Raw genomic sequence first — 21,396 nt, forward strand, 5'->3', positions numbered from 1 at the left:
CCTGTGCACGAAATTCATGCACATTAAAAGGGGATTAATTAGAGGAAATAATTTAATATTGCTATTTGCCCTTTCTCTATAATAGAAGTGTCAGAGATGAAAGAAAATTAGTAAAATGTATATGAAAACCTTCCTCCTGTCAGAGACTGGGGCTCACCACAGGACCCAGAGTGAAGTCCCCGCCCACGCACATGCGCCTCAAAATCGCATGAGACCCAGACCCAGCTGGCCCCCGCATTGGGCTAGATCCAGACCAGGGCAGTCCCACCCTTGTCAAGTCCCGCTGGGCAGGGGGCGTAGCCTCAGGTCCCCTAGCCCGGAGCCAGGACGGGGGGGGGGCACAGCCTGAGATCCCCTGTCAAGCCCTGCTGGGTGGGGGGGCACAGCCTCAGGTGCCCCATCAAGCCCCACTGGGTGGGGGCGTGGCCTGAGTTCCCCCGGCCTGGTGCGGGGGTGGGGGGCGCGGCCTGAAGTCCCCTGTCAAGCCCCACCTGGTGGGGGGGCGTGGCCTGAGGTCCCCCAGCCTGGAGCTGGGGCCGGGGGAGCAGCCTGAGGTCCCCTAGGCCAGCACCAGGACGGAAGTGCACCTTGAGGTCCCCTGTCAAACCCTGTCGGGTGGGGGGTGTGGCCTGAAGTCCCCTGTCAAGCCCCACCTGGTGGGGGGCGTGGCCTGAGGTCCCCTGGCCTGGCACTGGGGCGGGGGGAGCAGCCTGAGGTCCCCTAGCCCAGCACCAGGACGGGAAGCGCACCTTGAAGTCCCCTGTCAAGCCCTGCCAGGTGTGGAAGGTGGCCTGAGGTCCCCTGTGAAGCCCTGCCTGCCTGAGGTCCTCTGTCAAGCCCCATGGGGGTGGGGGAGGGTGTAGCCTCAGGTCCCTGCTGATTGCTTATTAAGGCTCCTTATGGGAACTTGGCCTCAGCTGTGGGTGCAGCATCTTTGTGACGGAATGATGGTTAATTAGCATATTCCCTCTTTATTAGATAGGACTAGAGGCCTGGTGCATGAAATTCGTGCACTGGGGGTGGGTCCCTCAGCCAGGCCTGAGCCCTCTCACAGTCTGGGAGCCCTCAGGGGATGTCCGACTGATGGCTTAGGCCTTCTCCCCGTCAGTCGGACATCCTTAGTGCTGCTGCGGAGGCGGGAGAGGCTCCTGCCACTGCCACTGCCACTGCACTTGCCAGCCATGAGCCCGGCTTCTGGCTGAGCAGCGCTCCCCCGGTGGGAGTGCACTGACCACCAGGGGGCAGCTCCTGCATTGAGCATCTGCCCCCTGGTGATCAGTGCATGTCATAGTGACCGGTTGTTCCGCCGTTGGTTGATTTGCATATTAGCCTTTTATTATATAATATATATATATTTATTTATATATATATATGGCTAGCTAAAAATGTATGCCTTTGTCATTTTTAGAATATACACAATCTTGACAGAGGATAAGTAAATATTTGGATAAGTGGATATGGGTGGCAGTTATGGTGCTGTATCTGAAGGACCTCAACTTTGGGGATAGAAGTACCTGAGGTAACTCTGGCAGGGTTCCTTTTGGTAGGATGGTCTCATGCATGATCAGATGCCACAGTGGCAGAGGAGATTTAATACACAGTGGTATGTACAAAATGCATGAAAACTAGAATTCTTCAATTGACAGGAAATATGAGAACATTTGGGATTGGCACTTACTTTTTATGATTTGGTGTGGGGAGGTACCCCTCCAAGTTCTTGCTCTTGAGAAAAGTGATATAGTGCTGTGCAGTCAGTGTATTTTTGAGGTTTCATATATTTAGGCATAATTAGTATCACATGGGAAAATTTTAATCCAAATGTACACTGTTTACAGAAAGACCACAACTTCCATCATACTGTCCTCTAGCACAGGACTGTCAGAAATGTGGCCTCAGCACTGTTACTCCCTTCTGTTCCTGTGGCAGATGTTGCTAAATGGACACAGGCACCTCCCACCTCATATTTGCCTCAGAACTTTTCTGAAGGTAGCATTCTGGACAACCACTACCAATCCAGTTAAAATTGGCACAAGAGAGGAAATCCATTTGCAGTAAGTACAAGCTTTGAGTGTTGCCAAATTACATAAAATAAAGATATATTTGAGTTTTGTTGAAAAAAGTTATACTGAAACTGAAGTAATTATTTTTCAGTGGAATATACTTGACATTACATGATATTTGTTCTGTGAGATGATAGGAAGTTAGTTAAGTTTGCTGAATAGAAAGAGGAGAAATAACACTAATGATTAAGAAAACATGTTTAAAACTTTAATTTTAGAGCAGTGTCAGTTATAACATGCTTATTTACTCTAGTGCATGGAATAGGTTTGGAGGGTTTGGGATCTGGACCAAACTTACTCCTAGATTATTGGGGGGTGGCAGTGTTGTTGATGAGACCTAACTTCATGGAGGGACAGAAATCAGGGGTGTTAGTTCTGTAAAGCAGTCAGCCTTCCCCAAGAAGTCCAGGTACAGAGCTTGCTCATCTGATGAGCATAGCCAGAAAGGGCAGATAATCCTACATAATAAAAGGCTAATATGCAAATCAACCGGCCGGCAGAACGACCGGTCACTATGACACACACTGACCACCAGGGGGCAGACGCTTAATGCAGGAGCTGCCCCCTGGTGGTCAGTGTGCTCCCACAGGGAGAGCACCGCTCAGCCAGAAGTCCTGAGCTGGGCTTACGGCTGGCGAGCGCAGTGGTGGTGGCCGGAGTTTCTCCCGCCTCTGAGGCAGCTTCTCCCACCTCTGCGGCAGCACTAAGGATGTCTGACTGCTGGCTTAGGTCCACTCCCCGCCGTCAGTTGGACATCCCCCGAGGGCTCCTGGACTGTGAGAGGGCGCATTCTGGGATGAGGGGACCCCTCACCCCGAGTGCCTGAATTTCGTGCACCAGGCCTCTAGTAGCTGTAAATAAGAGCCATTAAGTGGTGTGTACCGGGGAAGCCTGGTAGTTGGTTTTAGTCACTGATATTAGGTCCAAGGGATAGACGGTAGTCCCTAGGAAGATGACTGGAACTAATAAGCCAAAGCTTTCTTTCTTTGTTATGCTCTCTTACTCTGGACCTCCTTCCACACACTTGCTTACACACTTTTTGCTCACTCTCATATTGGTGCCCACTCACGCATGCTCACACATCCATCCACTTGCAAATTGGCGGCCTCCACTCTTGCCACACTTGTTCACGTGTCTACATACATACATCCTTTGTTTATGAATTCTTTATGACAGACATTTTATACTAGGACTAGTTTGTTTCGTAAAGCCATTCTATAGCAATTTATTGGAAGACATTGGCTTTTCTGTTTCCTGGGAACTTGTCTAGTAAATCTTAAGAGCATATGAGATGTTTCAAAATGAGTTAAAAAGAAGGGTCTAAAACAACTTTATTACACATTTTAAATGCTCATAACTTTTTTTAAATTGATTTCAGAGAGGAAGGGAAAGGGTGAGAGAGATAGAAACATCAGTGATGAGAGAGAATCATTGATTGGCTGCCTCTTGCACGCCCCCTACTGGGGATTGAACCCGCAACCCCGGCATGTGTCCTTGACCGGAATCGAACCTGGGACCCTTCAGTCCATAGGCCGACGCTCTATCCACTGAGCCAAACCAGCTAGGGCAAAATGCTCATAACTTTTGAGAAACTCTGAAGTTTTACCTTGCTATGTAAGTTATCTCTCTACCTAGTGTTTAATTACTTTGATAATGTGGAAATATTTTGAAACTTAATGTTTAAATATAATTTCAGTTATTTCTTGGCATTGTATGTCATCACGTAGTTAATCTTCTGATTAAACTCAACCTAATAAAAATCAGTAAAATCATAAAGTTATTTTATTGAAAGAACTAATTCACTGCATTTAATAATTTGAAATCTCAATTAGGCCTACCATCAGTTTAGGTTACTGGAACTGTAGAAAATAACGCCATGGGATTCTGGAGTTTAGATGGACTTTTCAGGTCTGGTTCTGTAAAGAGAAATGGCCAACTTTTGAAGAAAAACTAAAAGATTTTCAAAAGAAAATTCTTTGGTGCTATACTGGCAGTTTCTAACTGTTAAATAATGAATGTTTCCCATGTTATAAATGGTATGTAGCTGGGACAGCACCCCTGTAATCCTGTACCCTAACCCCACTGACCCCTGCAAGTGGGAATGCAAGAACAACACCACCACAGCAACACATGATAGGAGGTTAGGAGCCCTGGAGTCTACTCTTCACTCTGTCATTTTGTGCAAGTCATTTGACTCCTGAGGCTCAGATTACTCATCTATAAAATGAATGGATTAGGCAAGGTCATTTCTAAGGTTTCTTTAAACTCTGCTGTCATGTAATTGGGATTTTCTGATTCCTGAGTCAGAGACTGGGCAGGGATTTGGGTGGCAGAGTAGTGTAGGTGTCAAGCACTTCATACTCACCACCTTTCCATATTTGCATGACTTAGTCACCAGTTCAGATTGAATAACCAAAAGATACTGTATGTTCTCACAAAAATTTTTGGTTTTTTTATAGGAGAGTATTTTCAGTTTTAAAATAGAGGTCATTGAAAAAAATCTTATTTCATAGGACTTGTGCCCTTTTGACATCACACTATCATTCTTTGAGCATTTTATTACTTTCTGGTGCAAAGATGTTCCAGGTTATTTTATAATTAGAGGCCCGGTGCACGAATCCGTGCACCAGTGGGGTCCCTCAGCCTGGCCTGTGGGGATCAGGCAGAAACTGGCTCTCCAACATCCCCCGAGGGGTCCTGGATTGCGAGAAGGCGCAGGCCAGGACGAGGGACCCCACCGGTGCACAAATCCGTGCACCGGGCCTCTAGTATGCTTGTAAGATCTTTGGTTAATCTCTTCCCGCACTCCACCTCCCCACTTCCCTCTGAGATTCATCAGTCTGTTCCATGTTTCCATGCTTGTGGTTTCCACTCCTGCATTGAGCGCCTTCCCCCAGGTGGTCAGTGCACGTCATAGCTACCAGTCAGATGGTTGCTTAGGCTTTTATATATATAGATAGATTGCCAATTTCCCAAGGAGTCCAGGTTCCTCTGAGGGGGAATGGACTAGGTGTGCCCTTTCATAATGGGATGTTGTTGCTTCTCCCTCATTTGGAGGGCAGAGCTGGGAAATGTATGGTTTTTTTTGAAGTTGTGTAATACCTCTAGTTCTAGTTCACCACTGCAGGGCTCTTCCTCTCCTTCCCATGTTTGGTTGGTATATTCCTTCTCTCAACATTGAGATGTCCAACAATATCTCTGTATTTATTTATCTGCTCAAAGCTACAGTAAATACAAAATAATTTTAGGATTTTTCACCAACACTACTACCAGCAACAAACCTACTATGCAAAATTCTAGATTTCTTTGTAATTCTCTTTACCTTAAGAATATATAGCCCTGGCCGGTTTGGCTCAGTGGATGGAGCATTGGCCTGTGGATTGAGGGGTCCCGGATTCGATTCCGGTTGGGGGCATATGCCTGGGTTGCAGGCTCCATCCCCAAGTAGGGGGTGTGCAGGAGGCAGCCAATCAGTGATTCTCTCTCATCATTGATGTTTCTCTCTCTCTCTCTCTCTCTCTCTCTCTCTCTCTCTCCCCCCCCCCCCCCTTCCTCTCTGAGATCAATAAAAATATATTTTAAGAAAAAAAAAACCCCTGGTATCTGGGGTTTATTTATCTTCTACAATTGAATATATCATACTAAAGATGTACATTCATGTACTCTCAAAGAGATTACTCTGTTATAACTTGTCTTGATACCATCTTTTCCCTTCCCTCCCTATTTCCCCTTGTACAGAGTAGATGCTCAATAAATATTTGTTCTCTTCTTGAGCTAGTTCTCTCCACAATACTTTCCTAAGTTAAATTCATTACCATTTCTTTAAGAATTAAGTATAATTAATCTGCCAGAGCACTAATGTTTTGAGCAGTTATATAAGTAAATAAAAAGGTAATATATATATATATAGGTAATATATGTATATATATATATATATATATATAGCTAAAAAGGTAATATATATATATATATATATATATATATATATATATATATATATAGCTTTATAGCATATAGTTTTATATAACAACTAGAGGCCTGGTGCATGAAATTCGTGCACGGGGGAGGGGGGGTGTCCCTCAGCCCAGCCTGCACCCTCTCCAATCTGGGACCCCTCGAGGGATGTCCGACTGCCCGTTTAGGCCCGATCCCACCCTAAACGGGCAGTCGGACATCCCTCTCACAATCCAGGACTGCTGGCTCCCAACTGCTCACCTGCCTGCCTTCCTGATTGCCCCTAACAGCTTCTGCCTGCCAGCCTGATCACCCCCTAACCACTCCCCTGCCAGTCTGATTGATGCCTAACTGCTCCCCTGCCAGCCTGTTTGCCCCTAACTGCCCTCCCCTGCAGGCCTGGTCACCCCTAACTGCCCTCCCCTGCAGGCCTGGTCACTCCTAACTGCCCTCCCCTGCAGGCCTGGGTCCCTCCCAACAGCATTTCCCTGCAGGCCTGGTTGCCCCCAACTTCCCTCCTCTGCCGGCTTGGTCACCCCTAACTACCCTCCCCTGCAGGCTTGATCTCCCCCAACTGCCCTCCCTTGCAGGCCTGATCCCTCCCAACTGCCCTCCCCTGCTGGCCATCTTGTCGCGGCCATCTTGTGTCCACATGGGCGCAGGATCTTTGACCACATGGGGGCAACCATCTTGTGTGTTGGAGTGATGGTCAATCTGCATATTACTCTTTCATTAGATAGGATAGAGGCCTGGTGCATGGGTGGGGGCCAGCTGGTTTGCCCTGAAGGGTGTCCCGGATCAGGGTGGGGGTTCCCTTGGGGCGTGGGGCGGCCTGGGCGAGGGGCCTGTGGTGGTTTGCAGGCCGGCCACGGCCCCTGGTGACCCAAGCGGAGGCCCTGGTATCTGGGGTTTATTTATCTTCTACAATTGAAACTTTGTAGCCTGGAGTGGAGCCAAGCCTTCTGCTTGCTCTGTGGCGGCAGCCATTTCTATCGGGATTTATGTATCTTCTATAATTGAAACTTTGTAGCCTCAAGCGGAGGCCCGGGCAGGATGTGCGGAAAGCTTGGCTTCCTCCATCACCAGGGGCAACCCTAGCCTCCTGCTCTTTCCAGCTCCGTGGCTGCCGCCATTTCTGTTTGGGTTTATGTATCTTCTATCATTGAAACTTTGTAGCCTTGAGTGGAGCCCTAGGCCGGCAAGGCAGGCGGAAAGCCTGGCTTCCTCCATTGCCAGGGAAACCCAAGCCTCCCTCCTGCTCTCTGTGGCTGTAGCCATCTTGGTTGGGTTTATTTGCATATTCGCTTCTGATTGGCTGGTGGGTGTGGCTTGTGGGTGTAGCAGAGTGATGGTTAATTTGCATATTACTCTTTTATTATATAGGATAAATATATAAAGTTATATATTTATCAAATCTTGCCACATAAATCCATATATATTGAACTAATTTTATCTATATGTTCATGTACTCTTTAATTATGGCTTATATATCTTTTTTTTTCTGGTTTTGCTTTCAACCAACATTTCATATTAGGATCATTAGTTTATCGGAAACTGTGGGTTTCAACTTTATTTTTCATTTTACGAATTGGGAGGCATATAAAAACATTTTTATGATTTTTTATGGTATATTTGTATACTCTAAGGTATATAAATTCTAGTTAAGCATTTACTAAATCACAGGCTAATAGATCAATGGGCTAGGTGCAGGGGTAGTAGGCTGGGGAGAGGTAAAAAGGAGGCTACTGTTGGTGGAAAGAAAGAAGTAGGGCTAAATGTATATTTGAACTTAATGGAATTTGAGAAGTGTAGACTGGGGAAATAAAGATTTTTAGGCCCCAATATAAATGTGTTAGCTAGTCTTTCTGTGAAAACTACTTAACAAATTATTCTGTTAAAATAGCTTTTTTTATTTTAAAAGTATGTTTTAGTCACCCAAATTGACAGAAATATGTACTTGTATATGTTCTTTGTTAGTATGTCTCAGTGATGAAGAGAAAATATTAATGTTGGAGTAGCCAAATATGGTTCATTCTAGTTGTTCTTTAGGCTATCTTCTATTGAAAGAATTACTAGATTACTTATATGGTTTTACCTAATCCTATATTAAAGAAAAACAACCATGATATATTAAAGAAAATATGAGTTTGAAACATGTATGCTTTCATTGAAATGATCACTGTACCTTTAAACAGGTTTATGCTAAGTGAAATAAGCCAGTCAGAGAAAGACAAGTACCATATGATTTCACCCATACATGGAATTTAATGAACAAACTGAACTACCAAGCAATATAGAGACAGACTCGTAGATAGAGAGCAGGCAGACAACTCTGGGGGTTGGAGTAGGGGATGAATGTTGAGGGAGTGGTTATAGGGATTAAGAAAAAAAGAGAGAGAGAGAACTCATGGACATGGATGACAGTGTGGTGATTGTGGTTGGGGGTGGAAGAGTGGAAGAGGGTATAGAGGGACTAAATGGTGATGGAAAAAATTAAATAAAATAAATATATTTGTGGAAAAGAAGACATTTCAATTTTTAAAGGCATTTCAACATTTCAAAAAGTGTTTTAAAAGGTACCCTTGAAAAGTATTTTAAGGTATTTTAAAAAGAAAACAAGACTTTAAAATTATTTTTGGTTTACTTTCATTAATTTGTATATATGCATATTAAAGATGTGTATATGCTTTAGATCTTACTACAAGTAAGCATATCCTTCCCGTCTTTTTCTTTATTATTTTCTTATGGGTCTGTGTAAACTTAAATCTCTAAGCAAGACTTTCTAGAATATTTGGTCATTCTAGCACCTTTTATTTGCATAGTTTCATAAATATGATGAAGCCATGGCCAGAGTAGCTCAAATATTTTTTGTAATCAATGATAAAAAAGCTAAAATCCTCTGAAAGTAATTTTTTGTATTTTTATTACAGGTAAATTGGGATATTCACATTGTACAGAAACAGAGGTAAGAGAATGCTCAAATATTTCTTAGTAAAGCAGTTTTGCAGTCCTGTATAATTTAGCTTTGAGTAATAACAGTGTCACTGGGTTTTGGTCTGATAAGAATGTGTTGAGAGCAGGTATATCTTTTACATTTAGGAAGAGTAAAATGTGAAGAAGTCAATTATCTTGTCCATGTTTTTAAAATGTCAGGGTGTGATACAAAGATAAGCTTAATCATAGTTTAAATTTTTTCTTGAGTTATTTGTGAAATTGAGTTAGCTAAGATTAAGAGCCCTTAATTTGAAATAGTTTGTGGTTTTTCTTAATAATCCAATCTTGTGTGTCATGATAAAGGAATAATTTAAATGTGTTGGACTCCTATGGAGCTGCCTTGGTATAGGAAAAAATAGGGATGTGGAAACAGTGTTTCTGTAAGATTAATAATGAATTAATTGCTTTGTTATTTGTATAAGTAGGATTTTTAAAGTTTTAATAAGTTAAATAATATATATAATTTAAAATTCTATTTGTGAAATTTAAGGAATTCCCATGATTCCAGGTGCTCCTTGCAGGAAATTCAAGGATAACACTGAAATATGAGGGCAGCCTCCATGAGTCATTGTGTGTGTGTTCCTTTCAGGAACTGTTGCATCCTTCTTACATGAGGAGTCTTAAGTCTTGAGTTTATAGCAGTGCCTAATTTTAAGGATTTAAGAAGTTACTTTTCTAACTTTATAATACATCTACATGTTAAAGCAGGTGTTAGTAAATTTTTTTTTTTTTTTTTTTTTTTTTTAAATATATTTTATTGATATTTCACAGAGAGGAAGGGAGAGGGATAGAGAGCTAGAAACATCGATGAGAGAGAAACATCGATCAGCTGCCTCCTGCACACCTCCCACTGAGGATGTGCCCGCAACCAAGGTACATGCCCTTGACCGGAATCGAACCCAGGACCCTTCAGTCCGCAGGCCGACGCTCTATCCACTGAGCCAAACCGGTTTCGGCAAGGTGTTAGTAAATTTTAACTGTTACTTTAAAATGCAAGGTTCCTAAGGGATTATATTGTATGATAAGGGAGCAAAAATAATTTACTATTTTTGTATTTAAAAGTTATACAATTCATTTTTTGTATTTTCTATTCAACTTTGAAAGTAGATATAATTTTTTCCAAATTAGCTATAAAAATAGGCAAGAACTTAATATTTTTATGTTGCAAGGATTTTTGATGTACTGTTCAATATGATATAAAGGAATGGGATATGATTTGAGTCAAAAGACTTAAGTTCTGTCTATGGTTTCTGGTGTGCGTCTTTCTAGCTATGTAATTGGAGCAAGTAATTTTTTTCTTAGAACTTTTGCTTTCCTATCTATAATATGTTAATGATAGTCCCCGTTAACCTCATGGGTTGTGAAATTTTAGAGAGACAATATATGTGAAAATGTTTTGTACACCCCAAAGACACTTATTATATTTAGCAAGATGACACAAATGTAGTCAGCATTTATCTGCATTTAGGTAATGAAATGTGAGGGTTTTACATACAAGGCAGAGTCATAAATCTTATTATTCTGTCTTATGGCAATACAAACCATAAAATCAACATGGTTTTAACATATTGTTTAGTACTTGCTTTGTATAGGAGTATCATTTCATTTTATCTCCTAACCCTTATCCTTTGATCTAAAACTTACTCCAGCCACCAAAAGAATTGGAATCTAAACAGAACTTTCTTCCAGGTTTTTAAAAAAATTATAACTACTTAAGAAAAATCACAAGCAAATAAAAATTTCAATCTGATATTTAGTTTACAAAGTTGGTTCAGGGTATTTTCTAAGGGTGAACAGTGGGTGGTTACCTTTGAGGAGATTGGGATTTTGAGTGGTGATTTACCTATATTGCTTGGATTAAAAAAAAATGAGACTGATCTCATTTATATGTGGAATCTATTAAACAAAATAAATGGATGAACAAAATAGGTCCATAGGCATGGATATGTGGAACAGAATGACAGATCTCAGAGGGGAAAGAACGGGAAGGGATTAACCAAAGAACATATATGCATATATGCATAGCCTATGGACACAGACAGTAGTGTGGGGAAGGCCAGGGGTGGGTTGGAGGCTAAGAGGATGGGGGCAAAAGGGAGGAAAATGGAAGACATCTGTAATACTGTCAACAATAAATAAATAAAAAAGAAAAAGTAAATTAGACTGTCTCTGTATATACTTTAGTAATTACAATAATAAAAAGGAGGGGCAGTAGAGCAAGTGGGAACTTTTTCAAGAAGTTTGGTGACTTAAGAGAAGGAGGAGAGAGCTTAAGTAGGAAGTTTTGTTTTGTTTCATTTCTGTTTGTAGGTTAAGGAAGACAGTATATGTGGTGGTGGTGGTGGTGGTGGTGGTAAGGGAACCAAGAAACAGTGACACTGGAGTCCAAATTAGAGAGTGGATATTTGCTGAAACCAGACATAGGACTACGTCTAGAAGATGACTAGAGCAGTGGTGCTCAAAGGGCTGTGGGAAGGCTCTGGGGAGGTGGCTTCCTGTCACCCTTTCAAGGTCAGGAGAAAGATATTTTCAAAGCAATACTAACACATTCTTTGCCCTTTGACTTTCATGGTCTCAAGAATGTACATTGGAGTTTTCAGGGGCTGCATGAATGTGGGACTATGACTAATACCAGACTGCAGAAGCAGATATGAGATCTAGCCAGCTTTGATTAAACATGACCTTTAAGAGTTTTGCAAAAACGTAAAACATTATCACCCTTCTCACTTTTTTTAAAAATAGCTTTTCCATAAAAATGTTACTGATATTGTTTAATCTTATTTTTAAAAAATATATTTTTATTGATTTCAGAGAGGGAGAGGGAGAGGTAGAAACATCAATGATGAGAGAGATCATTGATTGGCTGCCTCCTGCATGCCCCCCACTGGGGATCGAGCCTGCAACCCAGGCATGTGCCCTTGATTGGAATCAAACCAGGGACCCTTCAGTCCACAGGCTGATGCTTTATCCAGTGAGCCAAACCAGCTAGGGCTAATCTTATTTTTAAATTATTTAATTTAAATAAAAAATTTCTGTTTTCATTTCTAATACAGTAAATATTGATAGGTTATAGCTCACATAAACAGAGACTCCTTGACTCCTCAGTAATTTTTTAGAATGTAAAGGGATCCTAAAACTAAAATGCTTGAGAGCTGTTGGGCTGGGAGATAGTAGAGGTGCTTATTCCCCAGAAACAATCGAGAGTTAAGAGAGGTAAAACCAGAGCAAAACCAGGAAGTTGAGGGAATCCTTGATGTAAGGATTTTAGCCAATCTTTTGTCAGTGAGAAGACAGGGTTATTATTATTTTTTTTAATTTAATAGATATTGTTCAGATTATTACAATTGTCCCTCCTTTTCCCCCCATAGCTCCCCTCCACCAGGTTCCCACCCCACCCCATACCCTTACCTCCCCCCCACTGTCCTCATCCATAGGTGTACGATTTTTGTCCAGTCTCTTCCCGCATCCCCCCCACCCCGTTCCCCCTGAGAATTGTCAGTCCACTCCCTTTCTATGCCCCTGATTCTATTATATTCACCAGTTTATTCTGTTCATCAGATTTTTTTATTCACTTGATTTTTAGATTCATTTGTTGATAGATATGTGTGTGTTGTTCATAATTTTTATCTTTATCTTTTTCTTCTTCTTCCTCTTCTTAAAGAATACCTTTCAGCATTTCATATAATACTGGTTTGGTGGTGGTGAACTCCTTTAAGCTTTTTCTTATCTGTGAAGCTCTTTATATGACCTTCAATTCTGAATGATAGCTTTGCTGGGTAGAGTAATCTTGGTTGTAGGTTCTTGCTATTCATCACTTTGAATATTTCTTGCCACTCCCGTCTGGCCTGCATAGTTTCTGTTGAGAAATCAGCTGACAGTCGTATGAGTGCTCCCTTGTAGGTAACTAACTTTTTCTCTTGCTGCTTTTAATATTCTCTCTTTGTCTTTGCTCTTGGCATTTTAACTGTGATGTGTCTTGGTGTGGTCCTCTTTGGATTCCTTTTGTTTGGGGTTCTGTGCGCTTCCTGGTCTTGTAAGTCTATTTCTTTCACCAGGTGGGGGAAGTTTTCTGTCATTATTTCTTCAAATAGGTTTTCAGTATCTTGCTCTCTCTCTTCTTCTGGCACCCCCATAATTCGGATGTTGGTACACTTGAGGTTGTCCCAGAGGCTCCTTACACTATCTTCATATTTTTGGATTCTTTTTTCTTTTTTGCTTTTCCGGTTGGGTGTTTTTTGCTTCTCTGTATTTCAAATCTTTGACTTGATTCTTGTGATCCTCTAGTCTGCTGTTAGATCTCTGTATAATATATTTTATTTCAGTCAGTGTATGCTTAATTTCTATTTGGTCCTTTTTCATATCCTCGAGTGTCTCGCTAAATTTATCGGCCTTTTCTAGAAAATTCTTGAAAAACCTTATAACCGTGGTTTTGAACTCTATATCCAGTAGTTTGCTTTCCTCCATTTCTTTCATTTGTGATCTGTTTCTTTGTCTCGGCATTTTGGCTGCTTCCCTGTGTTGACAGAGTGGCTTTGTGTGCTAGGTGTCCTATAGGGCCCAGTGGCTCAGCCTCCCCAGTTACCTGAGGTGGACACTCTTGGTGCACCCCTTTGTGGACTGTGTGCACAGTCTTTTTGTAGTTAAGCCTTGATTGTTGTTGGTATCACTGGGAGGAATTGACCTCCAGGCCAAGTGGCCATGAGGATCAGTTGTGTCTATGCTGGGCGAACTTCTGTGCTGGAGACACCCTTCTGGGAGAAGACTTACAAAAGCCTCTGTGCTCAGCTTGGATGGGGTGGAGTCTCAGGGCGGAGCAGACAGCATTGGTTTCCTGTCAGCCCTGCCCTAATAGGCCCCTGGGTCTCAGTGTCCCGTGGTAATCGCTGCAAGCACCTCTGAGAGAAAGCCGTCCTCGAGTTCCACCCACTGCCAGACAGTCCAGTTTCTCCCTGAATGAGTCTGGGTCCCCAGAGTCTAGCTCAGAACTGGAGTTAAGTGCAGTCAGGAGCTTTTGTCCCCTCCCTCTTGAGAATGCCAGCCATGTACTCAGTTGCCATTCATCTCCGCGCACGCGTCAGTACCTCTGCTTCCTGCAGCTCCTCTGAGTCTCAGTGTGCTTTTCTCTTTCCTTCTAGTTATAGAATTTCCACTCAGCCAGCCTTCTGTGGTTCTGGATGATGTCCGTTTTGTCTTTTAGTTGTAGTTTTGAAATTGTGCGAGGCAGCAGTTTAGGTGTTTACCTATGCTGCCATCTTGGTTTTCTGAAGACAGGGTTATTTTTGAGAGTGAGGTTACACTGGATCAGAAAGGTGATTGCTAGAGCCTCTTTTTGCCCTTAAATTGTTTTTCTATTGAGAAGAGATTCCTAGTTCTTTTTGTAAGATAAAAGCCCCATCAAGCTCTTGCTGGTATAAAGTCCAGATTAAGAAAAAGGCTGCTAACAAGTTGTGTAGATAAGTGGAAGTGAGTAAGATCTCCGATAGATGGAATAGCATATTGCTAGTTCCACATGTAATACAGGCTTACCCCAGCCTTTCTGAATTAGAAAAGGTGTTGGGAAGAGGAAGTGTGGTGGGAAAAAAGAATCTCCTAATTTTTCTGGGTCTCTAGGACCCTCATCAAGGTCTGTGGTTGAAATACATAACTTTAAGTTCGACTGTTTTTATAGTGTATAAAAATTGCTACGAATTATTTTCCAGTTTTACTTTTGATTTTCTCTTTAATGTTTCTCATACAAACCTAACAAAATTATGACTTTAGAGAAAGCAAGGAGGCCATATATAGGTATTCAGTCAACTTTTATGTGATCTTTTACCTCAAGATTACTTGAATGTTTCTTAAAATCAAGTACAGGTGACCCTTGAAAAACTTGTGGGTTAAGGGTGCTGATCCCTTACACAGTCAAAAATCCATTATAATATTTTGGGGGGAGTTAATCCTCACCTGAGGATATTTTTTTCCATTTATTTTTAGCGAGAGTGGAGAGGGAGAGGAAGAGAGAGAGAGAAACGATGTGAGAGACACGTTGATTGGTTGCCTCATGAATGAATCCCCTACTGGTGCTTGGGATCAAACCTGCAACCCAGGTACATGCCCTTGAACGAGAATCGAACCCAAGACCCTTTGATACACAGGCCAATGCTCTAATCACAGAGCCACACAGGCTAGAGCAAGCATGTCAAACTCAAAGGCTAACACTGGCCAAATAAAGTTTAAGCTTATGTGGGCTGCAAAAAAACAAAAGCTTTAATTTTAATTGAAACGTAGGTTTATTTCGATAGAGTCATGCTGAATACAAAGGGCTGAAATAAATGAGTAATCGTTAATGAATATTCGTTGTGGGCCGCATGCGGCCCTGGGGCCACGAGTTTGACATGCTTGGGCTAGAGCCATTATAATTTTTTACTCTGCAATTGGCCCCTCATATCCACAGTATTTTTCATCCATGGTTGGCAAACCATGGTTGGGAAATATAAGTAGATCTGAAGTTGGGAAAGCAAAAATACTGTTTTAAAAGACATGCACATTTTTTTTTTTTTTGGCCTTAATAGGTAATTTAATTTTGCCCTACAACTTCTTTTTTTTTTTTTCATTTTTTGAAGGTATAATTTATATACAGTAAAATTTAACCTTTTGAATTACAATTGAGTTTTGACTAATACATTAAGTTGTGTTAACTAACCCCACAATCAAGTTCTATTACCCCTCAAAATTCCCCCCATTTCCCTTGTAGTTAGTCCCTCTTCTCCCCCGAGCCCTTGGCAATCTCAGATCCATATTTTGCCCCTTTTATTTAAACAGTTTATAACTGTCAGTTCTCCTTCTCTGGGAGTGGCTCAGACTGATATTTATAAATTCTTGAGTGATTGATCTGTACTTGTGGGTACTTGTCTGCCAAGGAAGCAGTCCTGACCCATAGTATAGGGGGAGCTTACATCCCCATTTTACAAGTTTTTTCTACTGCCATTATTTAAATAGTTTTGTGGGTTAAAGTTAAAGAAAATTGCTAAGCACTTAAAAATATTAAAACAAAGTATTTGAATTTTCAAGTATTTAATTGTGGCCTTTCACTGTTTTTAGTTTTCCAAATTTCATCACATTCCTGTCTTCCATTAACCACCACTAATTCTGAAGCACTCAGAGGCCCTTAACCTTTAGCAGGAAAGAAGGTTAAATGAATAACTAAAACAATCCTGCTGTTCCCCTTGGAGGATTAGTTGTATTTTAAGTGGAATATGTTAAAATATTATCTAAGGTTAACTTTTGTCAATACTTTCATCTTGATAGAGCTAGTTTGTAAAAATAGTAGCATAGTAGAAATATTTAAGCTTTACTGAGGGAAATTATTAAAAACACTCATGTTGCCCTGACCGGTTTGGCTCAGTGGATAGAGTGTCAGCCTGCGGACTGAAACGTCCCGGGTTCGATTCCAGTCGAGGGCATGTACCTTGGTTGCGGGCACATCCCTGGTGGGAGGTGTGCAGGAGGCAGCTGATCGATGTTTCTCTCTCATCGATGTTTCTAACTCTCTATCCCTCTCCCTTCCTCTCTGTAAAAAATCAATAAAAAATATATTAAAAAAAAAACAACAAAAAAAACCACTCATGTTTATCCCTGACCAGTGTGGCTCAGTGGATAGAGCATTGGCCTGCAGACAAAGGGTGGTGGGTTCGATTCCTGGCCAAGGCAAAGTACCTTGGTTGCAGGGTTGTTCCCTGGACACAGGGTGCATTGTGTTCAGGAGGTAACCAATTAATGTGACTCTCTCACACTGATGTTTCTCTCTCTCTCTCTTTATCTCTCCTTCTCTCTCCCTTCTGTCCCTTTCCCTCCTTCCCTGCCTTCCACTCTCACTAAAAATAAATGGAAAAATTATCCTCAGGTGAGAATTAACAAAAAAAAATTAAAAATAAAAACACTCGCCGAAACCGGTTTGGCTCAGTGGATGGAGCGTCGGCCTGCGGACTGAAGGGTCCCGGGTTCGATTCCGGTCAAGGGCATGTACCTTGGTTGCGGGCACATCCCCAGTGGGGGGTGTGCAGGAGGCAGCTGATCGATGTTTCTCTCTCATCGATGTTTCTGACTCTCTATCCCTCTCCCTTCCTCTCTGTGAAATATCAATAAAATATATTTAAAAAATAAAAAATAAAAAAAAATAAAAACACTCATGTTCACATCTTGGAAATAAACTTCACATATACTTTATATAAATACTTTGTTGTATTCCCACATGCATCTTTTTTAAAATAAGTTTTTATTTTTCAGTTATAGTAGATGTACATTATATTAGTTTCAGGTGTACAACCCAGTGATTAGACATTTATACAACTTATAAAGTGGTCACCCTGATAAATCTAGTACCCATCTGACACCATATATAGGTTATTATAATATTATTGGCTATGTTCTCTATGCTATACTTTATATTCCTGTGACTGTTCTATAACTACCAGTTTGTACTTCTTTTTCACCCATCAGTCCCCTTCCAATCTGGCAACTGTCAAAATGTTCTCTGTATCTATGAGTCTGTTTCTATTTTGCTTATTTATCTTGTTTTTTAATTTTATTTTTTAAAATATATTTTTATTGATTTCATAGAGGAAGAGAGAGAAAGATAGAAACATCAATGATGAGAGAGTATTATTAATCGGCTGCCTCCTGCATGCCCCCACACTGGGGATCGAGCCCACAAACTGGGCATGTGCCCTAACCAGTAATCGAACTGTGAATTCCTGGTTCATAGGTAGACACTCAACCACTGAGCCATACCAGCCAGGCTATCTTGTTTTTTTTAGATTCCACATTTAAGTGAAATCATATGGCATTTGTCTTTCTCTGACTTATTTCACTCAGCACAATACTTTCTAGGTCCATTCATGTTGTTGCAGATGGCAAGATTTCATTTTGTTTGTTTGTTAATTTTCACCTGAGGATATTTTTCTCATTGATTTTTAGAGAAGAGAAAGGGAAGGGAGGAAGAGAGGAGGGGAGAGAGAAAGAGAGAGAGAAGGAGAGAGAGAGAGAGAAACAGAGAAACATCAATATGAGAGACACATCGATTGGTTGCCTCCGACATGCACCCTGGCCATACCTAGGGAACGAACCTGCAATCAAGGTGCCTGCCCTTGACTGGGAATCGAACTTGCAGCCCTTTGCTGCATAGGCTGATGCTCTGACTACTGAGCAACGCCAGCCAGGACTTCATTATTTTTTATGGCTGAGTCATACTCCATTGTTTACATGTACTACTACTTCTTTTTTTTTAAAAATAAATCTTTATTCAGATTATTACAATTATTTCTCCTTTTTCCCCCCATAGCTCCCCTCCACCCATTTCCCACCCCACCTTCTGCCCTTACCTCCCCCCCACTGTCCTCATCCATAGGTGTATGATTTTTGTCCAGTCTCTTCATGAATCCCCCATACCCCTATCCCCCTGAGAATTATCAGTCCACTCCCTTTATATGCCCCTGATTCTATTATATTCACCAGTTTATTCTGTTCCTCAGGTTTTTAATTCACTTGATTTTTAGGTTCACTTGTTGATAGATATGTATTGGTTGTTCATAATTTTTATCTTTACTTTTTTCTTCTTCCTCTTCTTTAAGAATACCTTTCAGCATTTTATATAATACTGGTTTGGTGGTGATGAACTCCTTCAGCTTTTTCTTATCTGTGAAGCTCTTTATCTTCCCTTCAATTCTGAATGATAGCTTTGCTGGGTAGAGTAATCTTGGTTGTAGGTTCTTGCTATTCATCACATTGAAAATTTCTTGCCACTCCCGTCTGGCCTGCATAGTTTCTGTTGAGAAGTCAGCTGACAGTCGTATGGGTGCTCCCTTGTAGGTAATTAACTGTTTTTCTCTTGCTGCTTTTAATATTCTCTCTTTGTCTTTTGCTCTTGGCATTTTAATTATGATGTGTCTTGGTGTGGTCCTCTTTGGATTCTTTTTGTTTGGGGTTCTGTGGGCTTCCTGGACTTGTAAGTCTATTTCTTTCACCAGGTGGGGGAAGTTTTCGGTCATTATTTCTTCAAATAGGTTTTCAGTATCTTGCTCTCTCTCTTCTTCTGGCACCCCCCATAATTCTGATGTTGGTACGCTTGAAGTTGTCCCAGAGTCTTCTTACATTATCTTCAACTTTTTGGATTTTTTTTTTGCTTTTTGCTTTTTCGGTTGAGTGTTTTTTGCTTCTTTGTATTTCAATTCTTTGACTTGATTTTTGTGTTCCTCTTGTCTGTTTTTGGGTCTCTGTATAATATTTTTTATTTCAGTCAGTGTATGTTTAATTTCTAGTTGGTCCTTTTTCATATCTTCGAGGGTCTCGTTATATTTATCGGCCTTTTCTAGGATATTCTTAAAAAGCCTAATAACCGTGGTTTTGAATTCTATATCCAGTCGTTTGTTTTCCTCCATTTCTTTCGTTTGTGATCTGATTCTTTGACGCCGCATTTTCACTGCTTCTTTGAGTTGGTAAGGTAGATTTGTGTGCTACGTTTCCAATATGGCCCAGTGGGTCTGCCTCCCCAGTTAACCTGAGGTGGACACTCTTGGTGCACCCCTTTGTGGACTGTGTGTACAGCCTTGTTGTAATTAAGTCTTGATTGTTGTTGGTATCACTGGGAAGAATTGACCTCCAGGCCAGTTGGCTGTAAGGATCAGCTGTGTCTATGCTGGGAGAAGTTCGGTGCTGGAGACAGCCTTATAGGATTAGACTTGCCAAATTAAAATAGCCTCTGTGCTCAGCTTGGATGGGGTGGAGTCTCAGTCTTGGCTTCCTGTCAGCCTTGCCCTTGCGCGCATGTGCGCGCCTTCAGACCTCTGCCTTTCCCAGCTCGAGTCTCCGCCTGAGAGTCCAGACTCCCCCCACAAGAGCGTGGGTCCCCAGGGGCTCGCCTGGAACTGGGGTTCACTGCAGTCAGAACTGGGGCTCAGTGCAATCAGGAGCCTCTGATTCCCTTCCACTAGGGAAAGCCTGTGGCAACCTCCGCAGCCTTTGTGCACACTGGCACGCCGTGCCTTCAGACTTCTGCCTTTCCCAGCTCGAGTCTCCGCCCGAGAGTCTAGACTCCCCCCGTAAGAGCGTGGGTCACCAGGGGCCCGCCCGGAACTGGGGTTCAGTGCAGTCAGAACTGGGGTTCAGTGCGGTCGGGGGCTTCCTTCCCCCTTCCGCCAGAGAAAGTCAGCCAGGCTCTCAGCCGCCCTTCCTCTCTGCGCACACAAAGACCCTTTGCCGTACCTCCAATTCTCTTTGAGCTTTTCTTTTCCTTCTAGTTGTAGAATTTTCACTCAGCCAGCTTTCCTGTGGTTCTGGATGGTGTCTGTTCTGTCTTTTAGTTGTAGTTTTGAAGTTGTTGTGCGAGGCAGCAGTTTAGGTGTTTACCTATGCCGCCATCTTGGTTTCTCCACATGTACTACTTCTTTATCCATTCAAGTATTGATGGACACTTAGATTGTTTCCATATCTTGACTATTATAAATAATGCTACAATGAACATATGAATGATAGATATTTATTACCATTTTATTATTCATACTTTCAATATTTTTTTTCTTCTTCTTAAAGAAGACCTTTAACATTTCTTGTAATACTGATTTGGTGGTGATGAACTCTAGCTTTTTCTTGTCTGGGAAGCTCTATCTTTCTTTTGATTCTAAATGATAGCTTTGCTGGTTGTAGATCCTTGCTTTTCATTACTTTGAACATTTCTTGCCAGTCCCTTCTGGCCTGAAAAATTTTGGTTGAGAAATCAGCTGACACTCTTATGTGCCGTGCTTTTTTTTTTTTTTTTTTTTTTTAATATATTTTAATGTTTATTTTTACAGAGAGGAAGGGAGAGGGAGAGGAATAGAGAGTGTTCTGAACTCTGAACCTGGTAGATTGCTTGTCTCCATCTGTTTAGTTTTTTTTTTCTGGAGTTTTGTTCTGTTCTTTCATTTGGGACATATTTCTTTTTGCCTGTCTCCCTGTGTTTGTTTCTGTGTATTAAATAGAGCCCCACATTAATTTTTAAAATATACTTTAGTGCTTACTGTGTGCTAAGTATTGTTACAGACATTAATTTAATTCTCATAACAAATTTATGAATTGAATGCTATTATTATTATTCATATTTTAGAAATGAGAGCTAAAGTATAGAAAGGTTAAGTAACTTATCCAACTACTATAGTCAGTTCATTCAGGTTTCTCTTAATCAGCCTTTATTTATCTGCAATGTAAGGTATCTGCATAATCCTGATTGTTAATTTAGTGCCCCATTTGGGACAGTGAAATGCCTGAGTGTCTCCTTATTGTGTATATGCCTCTTACCTGTGACTATTTCAACTCCTAGCATTATGTAGGCAGGAAATGTGTTTCTGCCAGATATAAATTGGGCAAAGGAGTGAAC

General features: G+C 41.4%; 1 protein-coding gene across 8 annotated transcripts in view; it reads left to right on the plus strand.

Annotated features, from left to right (window-relative positions):
* The window catches only part of SPIRE1 (spire type actin nucleation factor 1), a 130,463-nt gene that overhangs the window by 11,083 nt on the left and 97,984 nt on the right, over window positions 1-21,396 (plus strand). For all 8 annotated transcript variants that reach the window (XM_080686815.1, XM_080686820.1, XM_080686816.1 and 5 more), the window contains exon 2: window positions 8,945-8,979. In XM_080686815.1, the coding sequence (XP_080542941.1) occupies window positions 8,945-8,979 (35 nt within the window). The remainder of the gene's footprint in view (window positions 1-8,944; window positions 8,980-21,396) is intronic.

Source organism: Plecotus auritus, assembly GCF_963455305.1.
Source record: "Plecotus auritus genome assembly, chromosome: 8".
Classification (NCBI taxonomy): domain Eukaryota; kingdom Metazoa; phylum Chordata; class Mammalia; order Chiroptera; family Vespertilionidae; genus Plecotus; species Plecotus auritus.